Source organism: Zeugodacus cucurbitae, chromosome 5 (assembly GCF_028554725.1).
Source record: "Zeugodacus cucurbitae isolate PBARC_wt_2022May chromosome 5, idZeuCucr1.2, whole genome shotgun sequence".
Classification (NCBI taxonomy): Eukaryota; Metazoa; Arthropoda; class Insecta; order Diptera; family Tephritidae; genus Zeugodacus; species Zeugodacus cucurbitae.
Window position 1 is genome coordinate 3,907,542 of NC_071670.1, and position 25,141 is coordinate 3,932,682.

The 25,141-nt window shown below is 37.2% G+C and overlaps 5 protein-coding genes and 1 pseudogene across 13 annotated transcripts in view; 1 reads left to right on the forward strand and 5 right to left on the reverse strand.

The window, feature by feature from the left end:
• LOC105208616 (sex-lethal homolog) overlaps positions 1-25,141 on the forward strand; it is a 97,122-nt gene that overhangs the window by 25,237 nt on the left and 46,744 nt on the right. The window lies entirely within an intron of this gene.
• LOC128919768 (uncharacterized) lies at positions 2,256-7,376 on the reverse strand. Its single transcript, XM_054231162.1, has one exon. The coding sequence runs from the start codon at positions 7,223-7,225 to the stop codon at positions 4,091-4,093; it is 3,135 nt and encodes a 1,044-aa protein (XP_054087137.1). The 5' UTR covers positions 7,226-7,376; the 3' UTR covers positions 2,256-4,090.
• Positions 9,567-11,780, reverse strand: LOC128921996 (gram-negative bacteria-binding protein 3-like). The gene has a single exon (XM_054231163.1). The coding sequence runs from the start codon at positions 11,700-11,702 to the stop codon at positions 9,582-9,584; it is 2,121 nt and encodes a 706-aa protein (XP_054087138.1). The 5' UTR covers positions 11,703-11,780; the 3' UTR covers positions 9,567-9,581.
• Positions 11,823-12,794, reverse strand: LOC105208613 (uncharacterized). The gene is made up of 2 exons (XM_054231198.1): positions 12,586-12,794; positions 11,823-12,140 (listed from the first exon to the last, which is right to left on the reverse strand). The coding sequence occupies exons 1-2, from the start codon at positions 12,723-12,725 to the stop codon at positions 12,113-12,115; spliced, it is 168 nt and encodes a 55-aa protein (XP_054087173.1). The 5' UTR covers positions 12,726-12,794; the 3' UTR covers positions 11,823-12,112.
• LOC105208615 (gram-negative bacteria-binding protein 3) lies at positions 14,440-16,287 on the reverse strand. The gene has a single exon (XM_011178558.3). It carries the CDS (start codon positions 16,067-16,069, stop codon positions 14,588-14,590), a length of 1,482 nt encoding a protein of 493 aa, XP_011176860.2. The 5' UTR covers positions 16,070-16,287; the 3' UTR covers positions 14,440-14,587.
• On the reverse strand, positions 18,060-19,965 carry LOC114803576 (gram-negative bacteria-binding protein 3-like; annotated as a pseudogene).

Here is a 25,141-nt window from a genome sequence, read left to right on the forward strand (position 1 = left end):
AACTACTGCTTGTGTATATTGCATTGTTTTAATATAGACATTGCTGCCAACATTTAGGCGCTATCACTATGGCTATTGTCTGTTTCCGCAACGGAAACACACCCAATTGCAAAACGGCTAAAATTTACAAATTGATGCACGAAACTGTGCATTAATTTAAGCCGCTCGACAGTAGCTTGTTATGTGCGCGTGTGTGTGTTTGTGTATATTATATGAGTATACAAATTGTTAGCATACATTTAGGCTAACATATGAGCGTAAATACCTGTAAATGCAAAAGTAATTGCTTCCTTAAGCAACTCTGCATGTTGACGCTATTTATCTGCTCTTGAGTAATCCTCGTTAATTTTGTGCAAATGTGCAACTAAAATGCACCGAAAGGTTGTACATACATAAGTCCATATACATATGTATATATTTTGACAACAAGTCGGAAACGTATGCAACTCACTCACGTGTTTGAGAGCAGCGCGCACAGCACGAGTAAGTGTAGGTGAAGCGAGTGATTTTTGGGAAAATTTCTTAGCTTCTGACAGAGTGTGTGTATGTGTATTCCATATGGTTAGGTGTTCTTTGTGCCTACAGGCGCACTGAGCCGACGAGATAAACCGAGTATCCGCCTGTCGCTTGGCTACACACAAGCGCAACCGACCTTTCACTGTTTAAGCATATTTTAAGCTTTGTTTCCCATCCATCATATGTAGATTTTTGGTGACATACGCACGTGTACATAGGTGACGCTGGCCACAATCAAGTTTATGCTTCAGCTAATAGTTGAACGCTGGTTCGCTCATCTAAATGCAAATGTCTCTTGTCTCTGAAGCCGGCTACAGCTACACTCACATATAAATATATGACCTAACTGTTCCTTATTTGTAATGCCAAGCTAAACAATCGCTGCTTAAACAAGACATCTGGCGCCTTCCGTTAGCATCCCATGTCAACCTACATATTTAGCGTTCAGTTAAAGCTAGTTGTCTCGGATTTTCGGTTTTCTTAAATTCTAAATTTTTTTTTATGTACTGCATACTTTCGTTGCTCCAGCACTTCTCCAAGTATTTGTCTTATCACACGCTGTAGGAGTTATACCGAGGTTTGATTCTAATTTTTCTTTTCGGCTGGGCGTATGAAAGTTTAAACAGTAGTTTAATTCAAACTTAGAAAAAACAATTTTTTTTGTATAATTTGTTTTAATTCGCTTTTTTAATTCAATTTTTTATTTTATTTTTGCAATTAATTTTTTTTTTATTTTAACATTTTTTATTTTATTTTATGTTATTTGTTTTCGCTCCTCCTATTCATTGAATTCGGTAATATTTTTGGCTATATATCGTTTTTCAGGCCAAATATGTGCCACATTTAGTGATTTATACATATGTATATGTATATGTATGTACCGGAAAGGAATTTGTCTTACAATATGCTCTGGCGCCTAAAAGCAGATTAGTATCTGCCCCTCCTTCCACACGCTTTGTCGATGTACATATGTATGTATCTGGCGTTTGTGCGTATCACAGTGCGTGAATGGCCTACTGCTGCGGCTTACCGATTTTCAACGGCGCCATTGTTGTCCTTCATTGTCTTGCCAAAAACAGCCAGCCAATAAATATTTCGAATTTTGTCTTGTCTTAGTCATTGCTGCTCACACTCCAAATGGTGTTAGAGATGGCCGTTTTTTTCAATATATAGCGTTCTTTGTTTGTGTTTGTATGGCAAAGAAATTAGCCAAGTATTGTATTCGAAAATCTGCGTATGCTATCTTCTACCGCATTGCCACAAACTATGCCGCAGTTCGTATAAACAAAAAATAATAACAATGTACAGATTTGTTTGTGGTTATGCTCCTCCTGGTATGTGCGCACAAACTCTGCAACAATTTTAGTTTAACCGCAATTCCCTTAGCTGACGCATAATTATTTTGTTTAGCATAGTTTTAGGCGCAAACAATTTTATAACCTTCAAAAACCCTATATGATGTCATGCGGAGATACAATGAGTGTGCCACATATGTATATTTTTTCATCATATTTTTGAATTCTGTGGAAATAAAAATAGTAAAATTTTTGGTTTTTAGACTGAAGTCAATATATATTTGCATTCCTTTAGGCGTTGTTACTCTATTTTAACCTAAAAAATGTACAATTTTTGTCTTTTTAATAATATTACATATATTATAAGATAATAATAAATATTTCGGGATCCGATTCCGATGTTATAAAATTTTAATGCCGAAAAATTTCAGGGCTGTCTTAATATTTTTTTTTATACATATTTCTTTATTTATTGAATCTGCTTTGTTTAAAGCCTAACAATAAGTAATAAAATCTTAAATATATTTACAACTAAAAAAAAAGCTCAGGAATGTGGTTGAGCTGTTTTGGTAGAACGGTGCTCTCTAATAGGCTGGTAGATCTCTCCTTTTTAAACATGTTTGATTGCAGGAATGTACCAAAGCATTAGCCAAAGGGTTTGGATGTTCACGAAGTTTAGAAATATATTTCTTTCTACTGTCCTCTATCTCCTTACCATAGGATTATCAACATCTTTATGGATATTTTTGTTACGCATGTACCATGGTGAACCCGTGATTGTCTTAATATAACAGTAAAAAATATATGAAGTAAAATAAAATACTGACAAATTTTAATCCCGAAATGTATCAAGGCTAATGTAAGAGATCCAGAAATTAACAAATTTTAATCCTGAAAAATTTTAAAGCTGTCTCAATATAGCAGTAAAAAAGTATTTAGCAGTAATATTTCGGGATTCCAAAATCTGTTGCAATTGAATTTAATTTTTCAAAATTTTGTTATTTTAAAGTTATTTTCTGTAATATTCGAAAAGTAAAGTCTTCTATGTAGAATACTCAAATCTTCTAAAATTCTTGAACATACTATAAATTATAAAATTTCCTCAATTCTAAGCACTTAACTTTTATGTAACGCTCGAGACTATTGTAAATGTAATCATTCACGATTAAACCCAAGAATTTGTTGCTTCAAGAATTTTCTATTTTACATTTATTATTACGTCCTACATATGCGCCGATTTAGCCAATTTTATAGCCTTAATTGTGTTGTAACTGCACAATTACAAAAATTTTTCATTTTTATTACACGCTGCCTTGCAACCAACCCAGCATGCAAGCAAGGAAAAAAGTCATCAAATATAATAAATCAAAAATGCCTGCCTTCCACTCGTTTGCCACGCAGCACATATTTTTCTCTTATATTTTCCACACTCATACCTTTGCCGCTTTGCCGTCACTTCACTTTAATGCTATTTTCTTTATACGCTTGCATGCGCCTAAAAGTCTACTTTAATTTGTTGCATGTCACATGACAACTGCGGCGCAAGTCAAAAAGTAAACCTAGAAATACAAAAACAAAAAAGTATAAATAAATAAAAATTTCTCACAGCGCGCTCGAACGCGCCGTCAAACGTTTCGTGGCTTCGTTGTTGACAAATATAATTATATTTAATAATTTAGCTATAGCAATTTTGCTTATTTCGCTGCCGTCTTCCCTGTCTTTCGGTTGCTTTTGTTGTTGTTGTAGTCATCAACCTTGCTTCGGTGTTAGTGACGGTCTTCAGCCGTGCCACTTCACTGGAATTCATACATACCCACAGCTAACTTAATGGTGCGTGAATTGAATTCAAGTTGTTTGACTTGCCGTTGATTTTTTTGCTGTTGATGTAAATATCTGCGTTCATGTGCTTTACTTATTGATTTCTTGTGATAAATTATGTCCATTACTCACTTGCAGCAGTTAGTAAATTGAGTAATCATTTAAATAATGCTGCCGTTGTGATTTGTTTTTGCTTTTTTTTTTTCAATTCTTTTTTTACTAAATAAATACTTTTTCTTACTCTTTTTGCATTGCTCTCTTTGTTTTGCTCTTCGCACTGATTTGACTCTTTTGATTACATTTACTCTATGTATCTCGCCCTCTCACTATATGCTCAATTTCATCTTTCACTCATGATTCTGTATGCTTTAGAAATGTTTATGTTTATTGTTTTTTTAAATTATTCAAAATTCGCTACAAGTTTTTATAAAAATAGAAATCGATTTTATTCTGCAAAACCTCTAAATTGCATAAACCTTTACGTAATCAATGAGTAATTCGCCAAACTCCAACCATTGATTCAAATTTGGCTCAACCTTCTTCAGTAGCGTGTTCATGGCATGCGGATTCCTATTCTCCCACGGTTTCTCCGGTTGCCAGCCGTACAAACCCTCCTTGAAATCATTCACACCACCGATACCATAACCCAAGGTGATGTAGAATTCTTGATCGAATGGCGCTAATTTACTACCCTTCTTAAGTGAATCTCGATTCGGCAACTCCTCATCGTCCTCATTCAAATTTGCCAGCGTACCACTTATGTCCGGATTGAAGTTACAATATTCCACATTATCAACTGCTACCGAAATTGACTGGTCCGTCCAAATCAATGAGTAAACGTGAAAGTCATTGCCCAAATCGTGCTGCTGCGCATTCGGGAATTCGCAGAGCTTCTTCCAACGCCAATTGCTATTTGCATTCACAATCAAACCACCGAAGAGTTGCATTTGTGTGTCGTTTACATAGCTGAATGCGATGCGCATTTGACCCGACTGATAGTCAACGCTGCCATATTTTTCATTCACCGGCTGCAGCCAAAGTTGCGGGAAAACCCAGTTGGCGCGTGGCAATTTCGCGCGTATCTCAACGCGTCCATATTTGAAGGAGAAGTGTCCTTTTGTCGAGAATTGTGCAGCTATGAAAGGCGGTATGGATAAGTAATTGGTTGCGCTGCCATCGCGCACACATTCCTCACTGTTCGCACGCCCGGTGCAACGTGATCCTATATCATGTTTAATTTGCAACGGATGATCGTGTTGTGCAAAATGCCTGGCGGTCAGTTCGGGGTATATTCGTACCATACCGTTCTTCACTTGCAACACTTCCGACACATTTAAGTATAACACGAACTCCTCATCTGGTTTTGTGGCGAAACGCTCTTCAATGGTCCACTGCTCTTTGTTCAATTGTGTGCCAGAGAAATTATCAACAAATAACAATTGATTAGCGCATTGTTGTTGTAGACCATTTTTGTAAGAGGGCGAAGCTTTGCAGTTATCTCTGCCCACATCACTGAGACCAACGCCGCCGCCGTGAGGGTCAGTGTCACTGTTAGTAGCGGTCGTAGCAGTGCTGCCAATCACTTTATCAACACCACCGCTTACGCTGTTCGTGCTGCCACTTCCACCCGTACCACCACTGCCATCATTTCCGCTCTGAGTGTGTTTTGTTTCGTCCACGCCGTCAATAGTGTGATTCGCATATTCGCGCACCTCAAACACGCCATTATCTTCACGGTAACCCAAACCATTGTATCTCACATAGGTCCAATAGTAGAGCGTATCACCAATTCGCAATTTTGAATTCCGTTCGTTGAAAGTCCAACGTCCATTCTTCTTTTTGACAATATCTCTGGCCCAGGTACCCGCTTCCAAACCTTCCATTTCCTCATTGAGTTTACCATGGAAGGCGAATAGTGTGATGCCCTCCTCATCCGGTATGGAGACTTGAAAACCTTTCGGATAGTAAACAAGTATTTTCGCTTTTGGCACCTCATAAGTAGGTATACCAACCGCCATTGTTGTAATATAGCCGCCGCCGTGAGGGTCAGTATCACTGTTATTAGTAGCCGTAGCAGCGCTGCCTATCATATTGTTATCAACAGCACCACCGCTTACGTTGTTCGTGCTGTCACTTCCACCCGTGCCACCGCTGCGATCATTTCCACTCTGTGTGTGTTTTGTTTCGTCCACGTCGTCAATAGTGTGATTTCCATATTCCCGCACCTCAAAAACACCATTATCTTCACGATAACCCAAACCATCTTTTAGCACATAGGTCCAATAGTAGAGCGTATCACCAATTCGCAATTTCGCATCGCGTGCATGGAATCTCCAACGTCCATTTTTCGCTTTTGTAATATCTCTGGACCAGGTACCCGCTTCCAAACCGTCCATTTCCTCATTGAGTTTGCCATGGAAGGCGAATAGTGTGATGCCGTCATCATCTGGTATGGAGACTTGAAAACCTTTCGGATAGTACACAACTATTTTCGCTTTTGGCACCTTATAAGTGTGTATATCTAACGCCATTGTTGTAATATAGCCGCCGCCGTGAGGGTCAGTATCACTGTTATTAGTAGCCGTAGCAGCGCTGCCTATCATATTGTTATCAACAGCACCACCGCTTACGTTGTTCGTGCTGTCACTTCCACCCGTACCACCACTGCCATCATTTCCACTCTGTGTGTGTTTTGTTTCGTCCACGCTGTCAATAGTGTGATTCGCATATTCGCGCACTTTAAAAACGCCATCATCTTCACGGTAACCCAAACCATTGTATATCACATAGGTCCAATAGTAGAGCGTATCACCAATTCGCAATTTTGAATTCCGTTCGTTGAAAGTCCAACGTCCATTCTTCTTTTTGACAATATCTCTGGCCCAGGTACCCGCTTCCAAACCTTCCATTTCCTCATTGAGTTTACCATGGAAGGCGAATAGTGTGATGCCCTCTTCATCCGGTATGGAGACTTGAAAACCTTTTGGATAGTAAACAAGTATTTTCGCTTTTGGCACCTCATAAGTTGGTATACCAAACGTCATTGTTGTAATATAGCCGCCGCCGTGAGGGTCAGTATCACCGTTATTAGCGGTCGTAGCAGTGCTGCCAATCACTTTATCAACACCACCGCTTACGCTGTTCGTGCTGTCACTTCCACCCGTACCACCACTGCCATCATTTCCACTCTGTGTGTGTTTTGTTTCGTCCACGCTGTCAATAGTGTGATTCGCATATTCGCGCACTTTAAAAACGCCATCATCTTCACGGTAACCCAAACCATTGTATATCACATAGGTCCAATAGTAGAGCGTATCACCAATTCGCAATTTTGAATTCCGTTCGTTGAAAGTCCAACGTCCATTCTTCTTTTTTACAATATCTCTGGCCCAGGTACCCGCTTCCAAACCTTCCATTTCCTCATTGAGTTTACCATGGAAGGCGAATAGTGTGATGCCCTCCTCATCCGGTATGGAGACTTGAAAACCTTTCGGATAGTAAACAAGTATTTTCGCTTTTGGCACCTCATAAGTTGGTATACCAAACGCCATTGTTGTAATGTAGCAAATAACAACAATTAAACGAAGTCGCGACATCTCACTGCTTTTAAGTTTCTTGCTATGCTATGCTCTTCTATAATATGCTGCGTATAATCGAACAACCGCGTTGTTCGTCTTCTAACAAACTACTACGGCCGCTGAACTTCAAGTCCAGCAATATGAAGCGCTCATCACAGATGGTGATAATTTGTTTTTTGCGAAAGCTTTGTAGGTTTGTTAAGCTAAATCAAAACACGGACAAACCAGTTCCCCAATGGTAAATCCCAAAAATGAGAGAATACGAAGAACAGCCGCAGTGTGTGTCAGAGCTCTCACATCCAAGCGCTCAGACTCATATTCTTAGTGTGTTTTTTGTTTTTGTAGATCATACATTAATCACGGTTGTTTTTGTAGTATAATTGTAGGTATTTTTCGCTGCAAAATCACAGGTATTTACTTATGCATACATACATACTTATCGTGTTGTGCAAAAAAGTAGCAGCACGACTTCCATTGTTACAAAGCCGTTCATAATAATTGATAAAAACCGAAAACCCTGTAGGGAATATGAAAAATTTATTATAAACTTAAACCGTACGCATATTTTAGAACAATTATGAGGAAATAATGATTTAAATGACCTCACAATATTTATAACTTTTTCTTTGATTGATACCGCAATACGTGATTTTCTTATTTTATGCAATAATCTTATAGCGTTTTCACACAGCCAAAATTAATTGATCAATTAAAATTTTGATTGAGAAACCAGTTTTTGCGCTTCACACTGCCGGCTACCCGATAACCCTTCAGCTGCTATACATTTTTGTTTTTGTTTTTCATAATAAGTTGGTAAGTTTCATCAGCCTATTGCTATTTTTAGCTGCGACATCTACCGTCGTATAGCGTGATTAAAATATGGTCTTTGTCGCAGAGCTGCATTTCATTTTCAAGTCGATTAAAATTCAATTATAAAATTATGTAGATTTTTATTTTGTATGGTAAATCGATCTTAATCAGCGTTTTAATCGAGCAAAGGCCGGTTAATCGAGGTGTATGAATAGGCTATTAATGACGACTTAGTTTATTTGTATTATTATTCTCTTTCTTATATTACGAAAATTGAATGTATTTAAACGTAATAATTGAAATTATCAGAGAGCGTTGCATTTTTTTGAACATTACAGCTTTTGTTTCCGAATAATTACAAAAAATGCATTGATGCCCTTCGCATACTAAAAATATAATTTCCTATTAGGTAACTTCAGATCTGGTCAGCTGTTGGATTTGCTTAGTTTTATTATTTGATATGTCTGTGTGTTTGCCATTGACTCTCGCTGAGATTGCGATCTTAAAACATCTACTAACTGACCGGCACACACTCAAACCGCTCGTCTGTTGCGACAAATTGAGGGTTCTCACTTAATGCATAATAAAATTGCGAGAATTGATAAGACAAATTAATGTGAATATTAGGGTTTATACATAGACTGTGCGTCATTAGATGAGACCAACCCCCGTCCCACCCCTTTGGATCAGCTTTATCTGCTGTTAAAAATTTGTCTATTGCACTCAATCGAAATATTTATGGTTGTTTTTAAATCAACAGACAGACTCTCGCTAATAGTAAAATAGAGCGCATTGTAAGTACCGTTATATATTTATTATTGCTTTGCTTAATTTTCGAAGAAAAAGCCGAATTGATAATAGCGCGTCATTTTTCCCTTTTCCTTCGCAATTCGGCGCCAGTTGGAAATCCCAAGTGTAACTAGGTCGCTCTCCACCTGTCTTTCCAACGAAGTGGAGGCCATCCTCATCCTGTGCTTCCACCGGCGTGTACTGCATCGAACACTTTCAAAGCTGTAGTATTTTCGTTCATTCAGACAACATGACCTAGCCTTTTTAGTAGTATTTTCGTTCATTCGGACAACATGACCTAGCCTTTTTATTCGCTTTGGTTCCCAAGTAATCGGAAATTATCTACGACTTCAAAGTTATGAATGTCAACTGTTACGTGAAGCCAAGAACATGGATACAAAGACAAAATATTAGTACTCTGGAGTGGCTACCATATTCCCCAGATTTAAATATTATAGAGAACGTCTGGGGATGGTTGGGTTTAGAAAGGTGTACCAAGATAATAAGCAATATACCACTAAAGCGGAACTGATCGATGGCATCCGACTCATTATATTTAATTATAAAAAAAATATACGATTCTCTCCCCATTAGAGTTTGTGAAGTTCTTGTCAACAGATTCGCAAAAATTTTAGTTTGACTTTTTATATGACAATATTACTTACTCTTTTTCATACTTTATATTTTTTATGTTATGTTTAGTTTTTTTTTTATTTATTCAAAATTCGTTACAAGTTTTTATAAACATTGAAATCGATTTTATTCTGCAAAACCTCTAAATTGCATAAACCTTTACGTAATCAATGAGTAATTCGCCAAACTCCAACCATTGATTAAAATTGGTTTCCGCTTCCTTCAGCAGCGTGTCCATGGCATGCGGATCCGCGTTCTTCCACGGTTTCTCCGGTTGCCAGCCGTACAAACCCTCCTTGAAATCATTCAGACCACCAATACCATAACCCAAGGTGATATAGAATTCTTGATCGAATGGCGCTAATTTACTACCCTTCTTAAGTGAATCTCGATTCGGCAACTCCTCATCGTCCTCATTCAAATTTGCCAGCGTACCACTTATGTCCGGATTGAAGTTACAATATTCCACATTATCAACTGCTACCGAAATTGACTGCTCCGTCCAAATCAATGAGTAAAGGTGAAAGTTATTGCCCAAATCGTGTTGATGCGCATTCGGGAATTTGCAGAGCTTCTTCCAACGCCAATTGCTATTCGCATTTACAATCAAACCACCGAAGAGTTGCATTTGTGTGTCGTTTACATAGCTGAATGCGATGCGCATTTGACCCGACTGATAGTCAACGCCGCCATATTTTTCATTCACCGGCTGCAGCCACAGTTGCGGGAAGACCCAGTTGGCGCGTGGCAATTTCGCGCGTATCTCAACGCGTCCATATTTGAAGGAGAAGTGTCCTTTTGTCGAGAATTGTGCAGCTATGAAAGGCGGTATGGATAAGTAATTGGTTGCGCTGCCATCGCGCACACATTCTTCACTGTTCGCACGCCCGGTGCAACGTGATCCTATATCATGTTTAATTTGCAACGGATGATCGTGCTGTGCAAAATGCCTGGCGGTCAGTTCGGGGTATATTCGTACCATACCGTTCTTCACTTGCAACACTTCCGACACATTTAAGTATAGCACGAACTCCTCATCTGGTTTTGTGGCGAAACGCTCTTCAACGGTCCACTGCTCTTTGTTCAATTGTGTGCCAGAGAAATTATCAACAAATATCAATTGATTAGCGCATTGTTGTTGTAGACCATTTTTGTACGAGGGCGAAGCTTTGCAATTATCTATGCGCACATCAATAAGACCCACGCCGCCAACGTTAGGGTCAGTGTCACCGTTATTAGTAGCCGTAGCAGCGCTGCCTATCATATTGTTATCAACACCACCACCGCTTACGTTGTTCGTGCTGCCACTTCCACCCGTGCCACCGCTGCGATCATTTCCACTCTGTGTGTGTTTTGTTTCGTCTACGTCGTCAATAGTGTGATTTGCATATTCGCGCACCTCAAAAACACCATTATCTTCACGATAACCCAAACCATCTTTTAGCACATAGGTCCAATAGTAGAGCGTATCACCAATTCGCAATTTCGCATCGCGTGCATTGAATCTCCAACGTCCATTTTTCGCTTTTGTAATATCTCTGGACCAGGTACCCGCTTCCAAACCGTCCATTTCCTCATTGAGTTTGCCATGGAAGGCGAACAGTGTGATGCCGTCATCATCTGGTATGGAGACTTGAAAACCTTTCGGATAGTACACAACTATTTTCGCTTTTGGCACCTTATAAGTGTGTATATCTAACGCCATTGTTGTAATATAGCCGCCGCCGTGAGGGTCAGTATCACTGTTATTAGTAGCCGTAGCAGCGCTGCCTATCATATTGTTATCAACAGCACCACCGCTTACGTTGTTCGTGCTGCCACTTCCACCCGTGCCACCGCTGCGATCATTTCCACTCTGTGTGTGTTTTGTTTCGTCCACGTCGTCAATAGTGTGATTTCCATATTCCCGCACCTCAAAAACGCCATTATCTTCACGATAACCCAAACCATCTTTTAGCACATAGGTCCAATAGTAGAGCGTATCACCAATTCGCAATTTCGCATCGCGTGCATGGAATCTCCAACGTCCATTTTTCGCTTTTGTAATATCTCTGGACCAGGTACCCGCTTCCAAACCGTCCATTTCCTCATTGAGTTTGCCATGGAAGGCGAATAGTGTGATGTCCTCATCATCTGGTATGGAGACTTGAAAACCTTTCGGGTAGTAAACAACTATTTTCGCTTTTGGCACCTTATAAGTGTGTATACCTAACGCCATTGTTGTAATATAGCAAATAACAACAATTAAACGAAGTCGCGACATCTCACTGATTATATGTTTTTTTCTATGCTATGCTCTTCTATAATATGCTGTGTCTATCGCGTATAATTGGACAACCGCGTTGCTCGTCTTATAACAAACTACTACGGCCGCTGTTCTTTAAGTCCACTAATATGAAGCTTTCATCACAGATGGCGATATTTTGTGTTTTTGTTTTATGCAAAAGCTTTTTAGATTTGTTAAGCTAAGTAACACACAGTCATAGTGTGTGTTAGAGCTCCCACATCAAAGCGTTCATAACCATATTTCCTTTTTTTTGTTGAACATACATTAATCACTGTTGTTTTTGTTCTATAATAGAAGGTATTTTTCGCTGCAAAATCACCGGTATTTACATGTGCATATATGTACACTTTTCGTAGTGTTCACGACTTCCATTGTTACAAAGCCGTTCATAATAATTGATAAAAACCGAAAACCCTGTGGGGAATATGAAAAATATAGAAAATGTTAAAAAAACGCGCGAATTTTTTGAGAAAAATTATGAGGAATGACATGTAAATAAATAATGATTTGAATAATCTAAAAATATTTATAAATTTTGCTTTGAATGATACGGATTAGTATCATTAATGAGTAATTAGTTTTATTTTATTATTATTCTCTTTCTTATATTATGCAGAGCAATTTGTATTTAAATGTATTAATCGAAATTATCACACAGCGTTGCAAATTTTTCGCACATTACTGCACTTTTACACTACAATATGCATGTTGGCATATCCAAAAGCTCTGAAAATTTACTAGATTACACGCGTTACATGCGTATTATCAATAATTAAGTAAGCTTTTGTTTCCCAGAAAAATTACAAAAACCGTACTGATAGACATAGTAAAAATAAAGTTTCCTATTAGCCGAGGTTACCTGGTCAGCTGTTGGATTTGATTAGTTTTGTTATTTAAAATGAAACTCAGACGTTTGCAATTAGCTCTCGCTGAGATTGTGATCTTTAAAATTCTACTAACCGACTGCCACACACTCAATTCGCTCGACTGTAGCGACATATTGAGAATTCTCACTTGATGCTTAATAAATAAAATTCCGAGAATTGATAAGGCAATTGAATGAGAATAATAGCGTTTATACATGCATATTGCTCACTTGTAGATTGAATAAACTTATGGCGTTTTTATACATATATTTGCTAAATAAGAGATAATTGAAAACTATTATTAATGCAAATGAGCGATATACATACAGTTAAGTATATGTAAAGGGGTTTTCAATAAGAGTGCGAGAAAAGTTTTTTTTTTAATAAAATAAAAACGGTTTGGCATACATTCGATGACATTATGTATGGAACTCGATTTATTTTGCATGGCCACCACAAGCACGCTTGCAGAAGTCCAATTTTAAGATGGTTTACTAGCATCAATCGCCCGATGCTCCTACAATTCCACATTCGATATTCGTACGAAGCTCATCAATCGTCGCTGGCTTGCTGGCATAGACCATAGACTTGACGTAGCCTCACAAAAAATAGTTTAGTGGCGCCAAATTGCACAACCGAGTGTCATTTCGTGAGATAACACGTTCAATTCGGGCCAAAAATATTCGGTTATCATTGAGAGATAGCACTTTCCCTTCAGAGTAACATTCTCGTCTTGATCATCACGGAACCGTAATTTTATTGAGATGCAATTTTGACTTATGGAGTACGTGTAGATTGCTGCCTGATCAAAAGCGCATATTATTAACGAAGCCATTCAGCCAGTAATGAGACGTAGCGCTCTTAAAGTTGAGGTCACTGACTCCACATTTCGGTAGTAAATTTTTATAATTTCGACTCGTTGGATCCTATATCCATGATGAAATAGCAAACCTTACTGAAGAGAAATGTCAAAAGAGCGGGAAAAATGTGGCGTCGTTTTCCGTCTCTATCGGTCTACTTTTGTAGCGTCCCTATTGAAAACCCCTTTATATAGTCGAAGAAGGCTCATTGAGTTGCAGAAAGCATGTTTATATTAAAACTGGTTCTATCGGTCTACTTTTGTAGCGTCCCTATTGAAAACCCCTTTATATAGTCTGAGAAAACTCATTGAGTTGCAGAAAGCGTGTTGATCTCAAAACTGGTTCTAAGTAGAGTGATCTAAATTTTAAATTATCTTTCAGCTTCATTGAATAGCAACTTGCTGCTTACAAAATTAAATATGAAAATAAAAAGTTACACAACTTAAATGCTAAACATTTTTATTGACAGTGTAAACGCTGTATTAGTCAATGAAATCGATATACACAGCTCTATACACTGCATTTTATATAGTCTTTTAATAAAAAATAAATAATAACCAACAGTTTTAAAGTCAATTGTTAATGCAATCTGACAAACAGTTTTAAAAGCAATGCATGTTTATGACAGTTAACGCTGCAAATTAATCTGACTAGTAAGAAAAATCACATTTATTCTGCAGCCAACAATACGAGTTAAACATAAACCGGTTGCCATGAATAAATAACAAAAAAATTAAGTATTCGCTGCAAATTACCTGTTTTTAAATACAATCAAGTTAAAACATTGCATAACAATACAACATTCACATATGAAATGTAAGCGACTGGCAAGCCAAAAACGTTTACATAAATTGAATAAAAATATATATACAAGCATGAGTTCGCGTTTATTACGCCTTATGCAGATTATTTATTAAAATTAATGCGGGAGCTTGTAAGCTTGCTTACCATAAAACGCACTGCTAATTTAATTGACGAGACAAAACATTTGTTAAAGGCTATACAGTTTAGTATATCTCAAATTTATTCAACAAAAATCATAATTTAAATACATTAAATCGTTAAAAAATATCAAACATATTAATTTTACAAAGAAACTAAATTTCTACACTAAAGCAAAACAAAATGTGGAAATTTATACAGAGTAGACTTTTACATAATCAATGACCATCTCTCCACTCGCCATCCAGTGATCATAATGTGGCTTAACGTCCTTGAATAACGAACCCATGCCGCGTGGGTTAGTATTCCCCCAAGGCTTTTCTGGCCGCCAGCCAGCATTATCCTTAAAATCGTGTACGCCACCAATGCCATATCCCATGGTGATGTAGAATTCTTGATCGAAGGGCGCCAATTTACTGCCTTTCAGCAACGAAGCTCTATTCGGTAATTCTTTACCGTCCTTCTGCATATCGGCTACAATACCGTCCCTAACGGGATTGAAAGTGCAATAATTGTCATTATCAATAGCCACCGAAATTTCGTTTTCACTCCACACCAGTTTGTAAACATGAAAGTCATTGCCCAAATTGAAGGCGGCTGTTTCGGGGAATTCGCACATTTTCTCCCAACGCCAATCGCTATTCGCATTCACAATCAAACCACCGAAGAGTTGCATTTGTGTGTCGTTTACATAGCTGAATGCGAGACGCATTTGACCCGACTGATAATCATCGGCGCCATATTTTTCATTCACCGGCTGCAGCCACAGTTGCGGGAAGACCCAGATGGCGCGTGGTAATTGCGCGCGTATCTCAATGCGTCCATATTTGAAGGAGAAACGATCTTTTGTGGAGAATTGTGCGGTTATAAAGGGCGGTATTGATATGAACGATGTCGCTGCACCATCGCGCACGCACTCCTCGCTATTTTGTCGGCCTGTACACTTTTCACCTAGGTCATATACAGCACGTAACGATTTCGGATGCTGTTGAAAATGAGCCGTCGTCAATTTTGGTTTTATGGTAACCATGCCATTTCTCACTTGCAACACATCACTCGCATCATCCAAGTATAAGACATATTCATAGTCGGGTTTTGTAGAGAAACGTCGTTCTGCAGTCCATTTGTTTTGGTCCAACCGCGAGCCATTAAAGTCATCATCAAATATCAATTGATTAGCACAGCGCAACTCAGCACCATTTCTTAGCGACGGTGTTGATCTGCAATTTTCATTGTGCTCATTGTGTTCTTTGCGCACATCGATTAAACCAACTCCTCCGTTATTCATTCCATTTCCAGTATTGGCCAAGGGATCGGCATACTCATTTACCACATAGACGCCATCGTCCTCACGATAACCCAATCCATTATATATCACATAAGTCCAGTAGTAGAGCGTATCACCGAGTTTCAATTTTGTGTTCTTATCACGGAAAGTCCAACGTCCATTTTTCGCTTTTGTAATATCTCTGGCCCAAGTACCGGCCTCCAAACCATCCATCTCCTCGTTAAGTTTACCATGGAAAGCGAATAGAGTGATGCCCTCCTCATCTGGTATGGAGACCTCAAAACCTTTGGTATGGAAGACATCGATTTTTGCCTTTGGCACTTCATAGGCGTACACAGCAACTGTGAGATAGTAGCACAACGCGTACGTTAATAAGCGACGCAACATTTTGCGTTTAATTATTTGTATATATATCCCAGCGAATATCGGTGTGAACTCGAATTAACGGATCGTATTGTTGAGTTGTTGTCTCGCGCACGTCTTAAAACCAACTGCAATGGCTGTAAGTTGAGCTCAGCATTATAAAGCCGGCGTTTGCGGTGATATATTTTACCGAAGCGATCGTTTTTAACTTGTAATAAAAGCAAACCAGTTTACGATAGGGAAACCCCATATGCTGATAATACAAAGAGTATTCTTGAGAGTGCATAAGTACACTTTAGCTCTCTTCTCACGCTCAAAAGTTTTGACTTGTTTGCGCTAATACATTTTCATTTTAATTTAAAATGTAAACAATTATTTTTTTTCGCTCATAATCTTGCGGCCGGCGTTTAATTTTAAACAGTGAAGCTGTTCTTCGGGTTATGAGATTATTTCTATAGATATGTGTATGTAAATATACATATGTATATGTCAACAGCTGATTCGTATGTGGTTGCATGTCTGTTGCTAGAAATTCTAAACAAATTCTAAAGGCTTCTAGGAATACTTAATTGATTGCATAGTGATTCTAAAAAGTAATAAATAAGAACGTAGATTTCTTTGTAAACGATTTTAAGCGTACAAAATAGGCTTGATGAGCATTAAGTGTGCATCTGCTTAAATATAGATTGATTAAAATAATATTTAATTTGGTTTGGGCAAATTTATGAGCTCTTTAGACTCCTAACACGTTTTTTACCAACTTTTTCTTCTTTTAAAATGATTTAGTGCGGTGAAGTACATAGAGATTTTTATCATTTCGCTTTCTCCACTTTTTGGCAGTAAAGACAAATGATTTACGCACACTTGTGGTGACCTTCAACGTTATAGATCTTCTGCTTTTGGCACGTGATTTCCAATTTTAACTTTTGAACTGTTTGTCTGTAACCTTTAAGCAAAAGACGGTCGTCCGCCGACACGACGCCATTTGATTCTTGACGCCTAAAAGTATTCTTTGGTTTTGTATTTTTAACCTACATACACATGTATGTATTGGTAAAGCGCCAAAATGCGCGGAACATGAAATTATTTCGTGTATTTTAATTTGTGGTTTGGAAATTTGTCACTCTTGCTGTTTTTTTCAATTTCTATTAATATTTTGATATTGTTTTCATGACACTTAATATTCACTGTCCAAATCTCAATAAAGAAATATAAATTTAAATTTTTTTGTGCATTTCGTAGTATAATTTTAGTACGCAAAAACAAACAAGCAAGTGTGCGATTCCATTTGAGTTGTGCAGCCAAATCGGTGCCGACAACGACAGAAATGCAAATGTTGCCAGGCTGACGCCACTGAAAGTGTCATGCCGCGAGCCGTACATACATACATATAAAGCCTTTCAAAGCGATATGAGCGAAATGCCAGCAAAAAACTGTTGAAACTGTCTGCAAGGGGTTAACGTTTTTAGCACAAAAGTGGCTGCCAAAAAGGCAGAAAATAAAATCCCGAAAATTTAACAATTCAATTAGAAGTTTTTGGCCTAGAAAATAAACACTCAAACTGGCGACGTGGCCAATAAGTAGAACACTTTTGACTTCGTACTTTTTGCGGCGCCACCTTTTTGCACTGTTTTTTTCTTTCTCCCCTTATACTACACTTTATTACTTAATTTTATCACTATATACAATATCAGCGCTTATATCTTACAGCTTTAGCATATTAGTTTGCCTTCTACTTCTGTTAGTGCTTGTCCTCTAACCTCACTTTTCACTTAATCTCATAACAATTTAGTTCATTGGAAGTGATTTGCGTGTGTTTGTGCTTTGAACCCTTTTTATGGCAAAAATGCTTATTGAGCCTTTGCTCTGTAAGCTTCGTAGGGTGTATTAAGTATTTCATATTCAGATGTTGTGACTTAGTTTGTAATTTTACTACTCGGGTTTTTTGATAGAATTTTCATTTATATTTTTCTACACATACATATTTATTTTATTGAGCTCAAGCACAAAAATATAAATTAAATAACAACTACAATAAGAGTACTGATGTTGTGATAAAACATTATCGAAAATCGATAACATTATCCATACCAAATTTATCATGCATTACAACGTTCCCTGTTTAATGGTGCTTACACGGTGACTCGAATAGTCACCCAAACTAGTTTAGTAACACAGTGAGTGTTATAAATGTATTTATAATTTCGAAATATCAAATTCTGCTGAAGAAATTTAAGGTTCAATTCAACCGACAAATAATCGGTAATTAATATTTTGTATTTTTATAAAATTTCAGAGCTTCAATGTTGCAATGCAAGAAATTAAAAAAAATGTAATTTATATAGAGTAGACTTTTACATAATCAATGGCCATCTCTCCACTCGATATCCAGTGGCCATAATGTGGCTTAACGTCCTTGAATAACGAACCCATGCCGCGTGGGTTAGTATTCCCCCAAGGCTTTTCTGGCCGCCAGCCAGCATTATCCGTAAAATCGTGTATGCCACCAATGCCATAACCCATGGTGATGTAGAATTCTTGATCGAAGGGCGCCAATTTGCTGCCTTTCTGCAGCAAATCTCTATTCGGTAACTCTTTACCGTTCTTCTTCATATCTGCGACAGTGCCGTCCCTAACAGGATTGAAAGTGCAATAATTGTGATTATCAATTGCTATCGTAATTTCGTTTTCACTCCACATCAGTTTGTAAACATGAAAATCATTGCCCACATTGAAATAGGCTGTTCCTGGGAATTCGCACATTTTCTCCCAACGCCAATTGTTATCCGCATTCACAATCAAACCACCGTAGAGTTGCATTTGCGTATCGTTTACATAGCTGAATGCGAGACGCATTTGACCCGACTGATAATCATCGGCACCATATTTTTCATGCACAGGCTGCAGCCACAGTTGCGGGAGGACCCAGTTGGCGCGTGGTACTTGCGCGCGTATCTCAATGCGTCCATATTTGAAAGAGAGAGTGATCCTTTGTGGAGAATTGTGCGGTTATAAAGGGCGGTATTGACATGAACGGAGTTGCTGTGCCATCGCGCACGCACTCCTCACTATTTTTTCGGCCTGTACACTTTTCACCTAGCTCATATACAGCACGTAACGTTTGCGGATGCTGTTGAAAATGGCGCGACGTCAATTTTGGTTTTATGATAACTCTGCCATTTCTCACTTGCAACACATCACTCGCATCATTCAAATATAAGACATATTCATAGTCCGGTTTTGTGGAGAAACGCCGCTCTACAGTCCAACTATTTTGGTCTAACTGCGAGCCATTAAAGTCATCATCGAATATCAATTGATTAGCACAGTGGAGCTCAGCTCCATTTCTACGCGACGGTGTTGATTTGCAGTTCTCATTGTGCTCATCAATTATACCAGCTCTTCCATTAACCTTTGCATCGTTTCCAGTATCGCCCAAGGGATTGGCATATTCATTTACCACAAAGACGCCATTGTCCTCACGATAACCCGATCCATTATATAACACATATGTCCAGTAGTAGAGCGTATCACCGAGTTTCAACTTTGTGTTCTTGTCTCGGAAAATCCAACGTCCATTTTTCGCTTTTGTAATGTCTCTGGACCAAGTGCCGGCCTCCAAACCCTCCATCTCCTCATTAAGTTTACCATGGAAAGCGAATAGAGTGATGCCCACCTCATCTGGTATGGAGACCTCAAAACCTTTGGTATGGAAGACATCGATTTTAGCCTTTGGCACCTCATAGGCGTACACAGCAACTGTGAGATAGCAGCACAACGCGTACTTTAATAAGCGGCGCAACATTTTGCGCTTAATTATTAGTATATTTATCATCGAATATCGGTTTGAACTCGAATTGTCGGATTGTATTGTCGAGTTGCTGTCTCGCGCAAGTCTTCAAACCAACTGCAATGGCTCTAAGTTGAGCCCAGCAATATAAAGTATAATTTTAACCGAAACGTTTGTAATTACGTTTGTAATTATTTAAAATAACCGCAAAGCCGCAAACTAATACGATAGGAAAACCCAATATGCTGATAATACTAACAGTTTTCTTCAGAGTGCATAAGCACCCTTTAGGTCTTATTTCTTATTTTACATTTTCTGAATTTATATAGATTTTTTAACGTAAATAAGAAAAATTGGTATATAATTGTTTGCAATACAAATATCAAATTTATCGCATTTTGCCTGCCGTTTCTAAACTATTGTTGATAAATGACCAATGAATTCATATTAAATTTTGTCGCCGCGCTTAACTACTTGCCGATGCGATTCGCACAATTCCCCAAAGGGAAGCAGTTATGTATGTATGCGCACAAATGTCTCGCTTTCAGCACGTCGAAATGCCATTTATACTTGTAACAAATTGAATTAAAACGTACAAAGTTGGCAAACGAGGTAAATAAACCCTAAGGAGATATGGAAGGTCGCGTGAACTTTTTAAGTGTAGGTAATTTTTGGTCAGCATCACATTTGGGCAGCGCAGTGTTGAAAGTGAAAAAATAATTGTTCTGCTTAAGAAGAGAAGTAGTTGTGAAGCAAGACGAGAAAGTGTTGAAATTATCACATGCTTCTTCTGCTGTGTCTGCAGTAACAAAAAGTGTTCTATAAATTGCCAGAAATAAAACTTTTGAAGTTTGTTACCAAAGTTATCAAGTTTATGATGTACGACTAATAGTATGATGTACGTCTAATAATGATTTACTGCCGCTTCTATTTCTTTAAAATAATCGAACTCTTCTAATTATATATAGACCCATATTTAAAGTGTGGTTTTTACGTGCCTTATAGTCTTTTCACACAGCCAAATTGATTGATCAATTAAAATCAATCGATAACCGATCTATAACAGCTGATTATTTTTCTTTTTACTTTTCATAAGAAGTCGTTTTAATCTAGCAGAGGACAGTTAATTGATCAATTAGCTCTTGTGTGTTTATTATATACGCTTTTGTGCCCCCTGAGTATTATCTTTTGAAATTATTATTTTTTTTTTATCCAGCTTTCAGTGAACTTGTGTCCATTATTTGACTTTGTCCTCCACTCATTCTACTGCGCACTGATCACTTTCTTTTGTAAGTACTGCATTTCTGCAAGTTTCTCCTCAATTTCTTGCTTTATTGCATTATCTCTTGCCTTTTGATGACATTTTGAACTTTCCGCTCCATTTTCAATTTCATTATCTGCAAATGTTGGTCTTGTGCATTTAGCGTCATAGTACGCATGACGCTTTACAATGCTTGCCACATTACTTTTCTCATATCTGTACATATGACGAATGTCATACTACAATCGCTCATGTGGCCCACACCCACGCATCCGCTCGTTCATATGATAATTCGAGGACAACTTATGCCGTGTCTTTGCAAGTTCAACGACAACGTAACGTTTGTGCAGACGAGCATTTTTTTGCTTGTTTTTTTTTCAGTGTTTTCCTTTAATTATTTTTTTCTTTATTCCATTTTTTAACTTTTTTTTTGTTTCTTAACATTTTATTTATTTTTAAATATTTTTTTTTATTTTTTTTTATTATTTTTAATTTATTTTTAAATTTTAATTTTTTAATTTGTTCATTTATTTTTTATTTTTTATCTCTATATTTTTTTTTTATTATTTTTTTATTGTTTTTTTTTAATTTTTTGTTATTTTTTTAATTTTTTATTATTTTTTTAATTTTTTATATTTTTTTTAATTAATCATTATTTTTTTATTTTTAATCTCTATATTTTTTTAATTTTTTATTATTTGTATGTAATAAACCAGAAAAAATTTCGGGATCCCATCTTTCTCATTTGTCAATCCGAAATCCCGTAACTTAAAATAGCTTCAAATTAATAATGCAATATATACATTGCTGCCATATTTTCTCGGCATTGAAGTCTACGTTGCAGCCGATGACCAAAACCTGCTCTACTTTACCTGCAAAAACATCGCGCACTGTATAAATGTTTAAATGCAGACGCCAGAAACGCACAAACTCGCGTACAATATTTTTTAAATAAAACTACAAGAACACAGCTTTTAGCATGGCAGACATATGGATAGACATGCAGGCGGCGGCAAGCTGTGCATTATGAGCGCTCAGCAGCTCGTCGACCTCAGCATTCATTCAATGGCATTCGAAATAAATAGATATGCATGTACATGCTAAGTAATGTGGAAATTTGTGAATTTCAATGGATGAAGCTTCAAAAATTAAAAAAAAAAAAAAACAAACAAGATTTGCAAAAAAGTTACTCATACGCAGTGTTATCATTTTAGTTGCTCATACGCCCAGTCTAACCGACGACCTAGCACGTAATCGTCAACGTTGCGCTCATTATTGATAAGCTCAATTGGATTTAAATAAATATGCGGTCATACACACATTTGGAAAACTCATAAAAATGAAAATCATCCAGAGCTGAACAAAGAAAAAATTGTGAAAAAATCACGCTTCGTAAACGCATGAGTAATACCAAGCAAACGCGTGTGCACTGCCACAACGCCTTACAAGCTCACAACACACGCACAGCACTCCACCGTTGCCACCACCACCGCCGCCTATTGCTGTGTACGCATATTTTGCTGTCATTTCCAATTTCGGTAGACCACAGCTACTCTCCGGGCACTTTGAGCGCTTTGGCGTCGGTGAAAATGAAAAAGCAAAAACTTTGGATGCCAAAATTCTGTCAAAAATGAAAAATTGTGCGCCACCAAAGGAAAGAGTGTGTGTCCTTGGTAGTATTTTGATGTTTTTTCTTTCAAACATAAAGCGTGTTTCACGCATACTGTGGCGCCACTTGTCTCCATATTGTCTGCGAAAACAGATTTGCCATAAACGTCCAGCAGTGTCGTCGCCACCGCGTACGCCCTCTCAGTCGGCTGCCGTGTACAGCTAGCTATTCCAAGCGCTTAGGCTTTTGAGTGCGCCGTGTGACATGGCGGCGGTGTGTGTGTCACGCGTGTGCTCCCATTTGTCATTTGTTTGCTGACCTCGCTATCATTATTGTAAATGACCTCAAATGGTCGGTAGAGAGATTAACGATTAATAAGCTTAGCTTGCTGTGGCAGCGTGGTCGTCGTCGCGCCGCCGGTGAGTATTTAGCGGATTTACGCTTGTGAATTGGATTAGCTTTTATTGAGTTATTGCAATTCTTTTGTATCACCTATGTATGTAGGCCTATGTTTGGGTTGATGACACATACAGTGTTATGCAAAAATTAGTCATAAATAAACGAAGAACTTTTCACAATCCTAAGCCGGTTTCCTAAACAATTTTGTAAAACATTTTAATACAATTATTGTTGTGAATTATTTGTCATCTTTTGAGAAAGTTTTTCTAAAATTATATTAATTTAATGATACATTGATTTGCTGCTTTTATTTAAATTATTAAAAAAATATCGATTATTTTATTAATTAATTAATTAATTTATCGATAATTTTATTAATTAATTGATTTATCGATAATTTAATTAATTAATTAATTTACTTTTTTTAAAAACTGATTATTTTATATGAAAGTTGATTATTTTGCGTAAATATGATAATTTTGCATGAAATTCGATTATTTTTTCGTGAACATATCGATTATTTTCCGAATATGTAGATTTTTGTAAAATTATCGATTCATTTGTGTATAACTAATTATTCTTGAAGAGATATCAATTAAATTTAATGACACATCCATTGATTTCATGCAAATTTAGATAATGCCAAGTAACGATGAATTCTCTTAATATAATCTCTTTTATCGATAATATTGTTTAAAAATTGATATTTTTATAACAATCGATTATTTTGTATAAAAATTATTTTTATAACAATCGATTATTTTGTACAAAAAATATTTTTATAACAATCGATTATTTTGTAAAAAAATCGTTTTTTCTTTGTGAAAATATCGATTATTTTTCGAATACATAGGATGTCGTGGCCTTACTGTTCACAATTATACTCTCTATTATTTTCTGCTTTAAGTACAAACGTACTGACCGCATACTGTTTGCTTGTGAACTACTGCACTCGCCTTCAAATGCGAACATGCAAGTAAATATTTGCAGTTAAAAAACTCGCATGTTTCCTTTATTTCTTATTTCGTACTACTATGTTTGTACACAGCCCAGGCCTGGTTCCTGTGCACTTTTTCGCGCGCCGCACTTTTATGTGGCTACACCCCAACGCTCGGTAGACATAGTGCAAATACTCGTACTATAGTTTTTTTTACACACACAAACACACTCAGTAGAGAAATCGTATACGCTCATCTAAATGCACATGCATAAGTATTTGAGTAACTGTAACTAAATGTTTAGCAAAAAAAAGCGCATATTTTATATATTTGCTTGCTTGCTGTGCTAGCTTAAATACAAATTCCTAGAGAGGGCGGTGCACCACCTAGTTACCTAGTGTGTTTTTGTGTGTGCGTTGGTTAGCCTCTGTAGACTCTGTGTACGTTACATATGGTCTGCTGCGTCTGGCGCCGTTTAAGGTGTACTTCTTGGTGCTAATACATATGAACACACATATATTTGAAAATACATATATTTTGTTGTTTTTGTATATTTTTTTTTGTATATTTTTGCCATTACTACTAATTCTGAGCGGCCCCAGTCGCTAGCTGTGGCATATGTGTATTTTTAAATTAAGTATTTACACATCTACATATATATGTGTATAGTAACTATTATATATGCTGCACATGCCTACATATATTTATAAAATCTAGTCTTTTTTTTTTTGGTTCAAATTGAAATTTTCGTACTCCAAAGTTTGCTAACCTCAAAAAAATATATATGAAAATATGCGGGTGTTGCTAGGCTTGCTTCATGATGTCATTGTATATGTGCGTACATACACATACATATACATATACATCCAACCGCCGCCTTATCCGCCCTGCTTGCTGTCATGTGCAACATTGTCCTTCCTCCTTTGCCAATATTAAATATTAAAGTTGTGTGTGCTGTCATTTGTTTTTCCTTTACATTGTATTTCTCTTTTTTTGTTTGTAATTTTCCCCGGTAAATAAAGCTTTCTGTGTGGCACTCCACATACATACATAAATTGTTGATAGCACTGTTTCTGGCAACATTTTATATGCTTAGAAC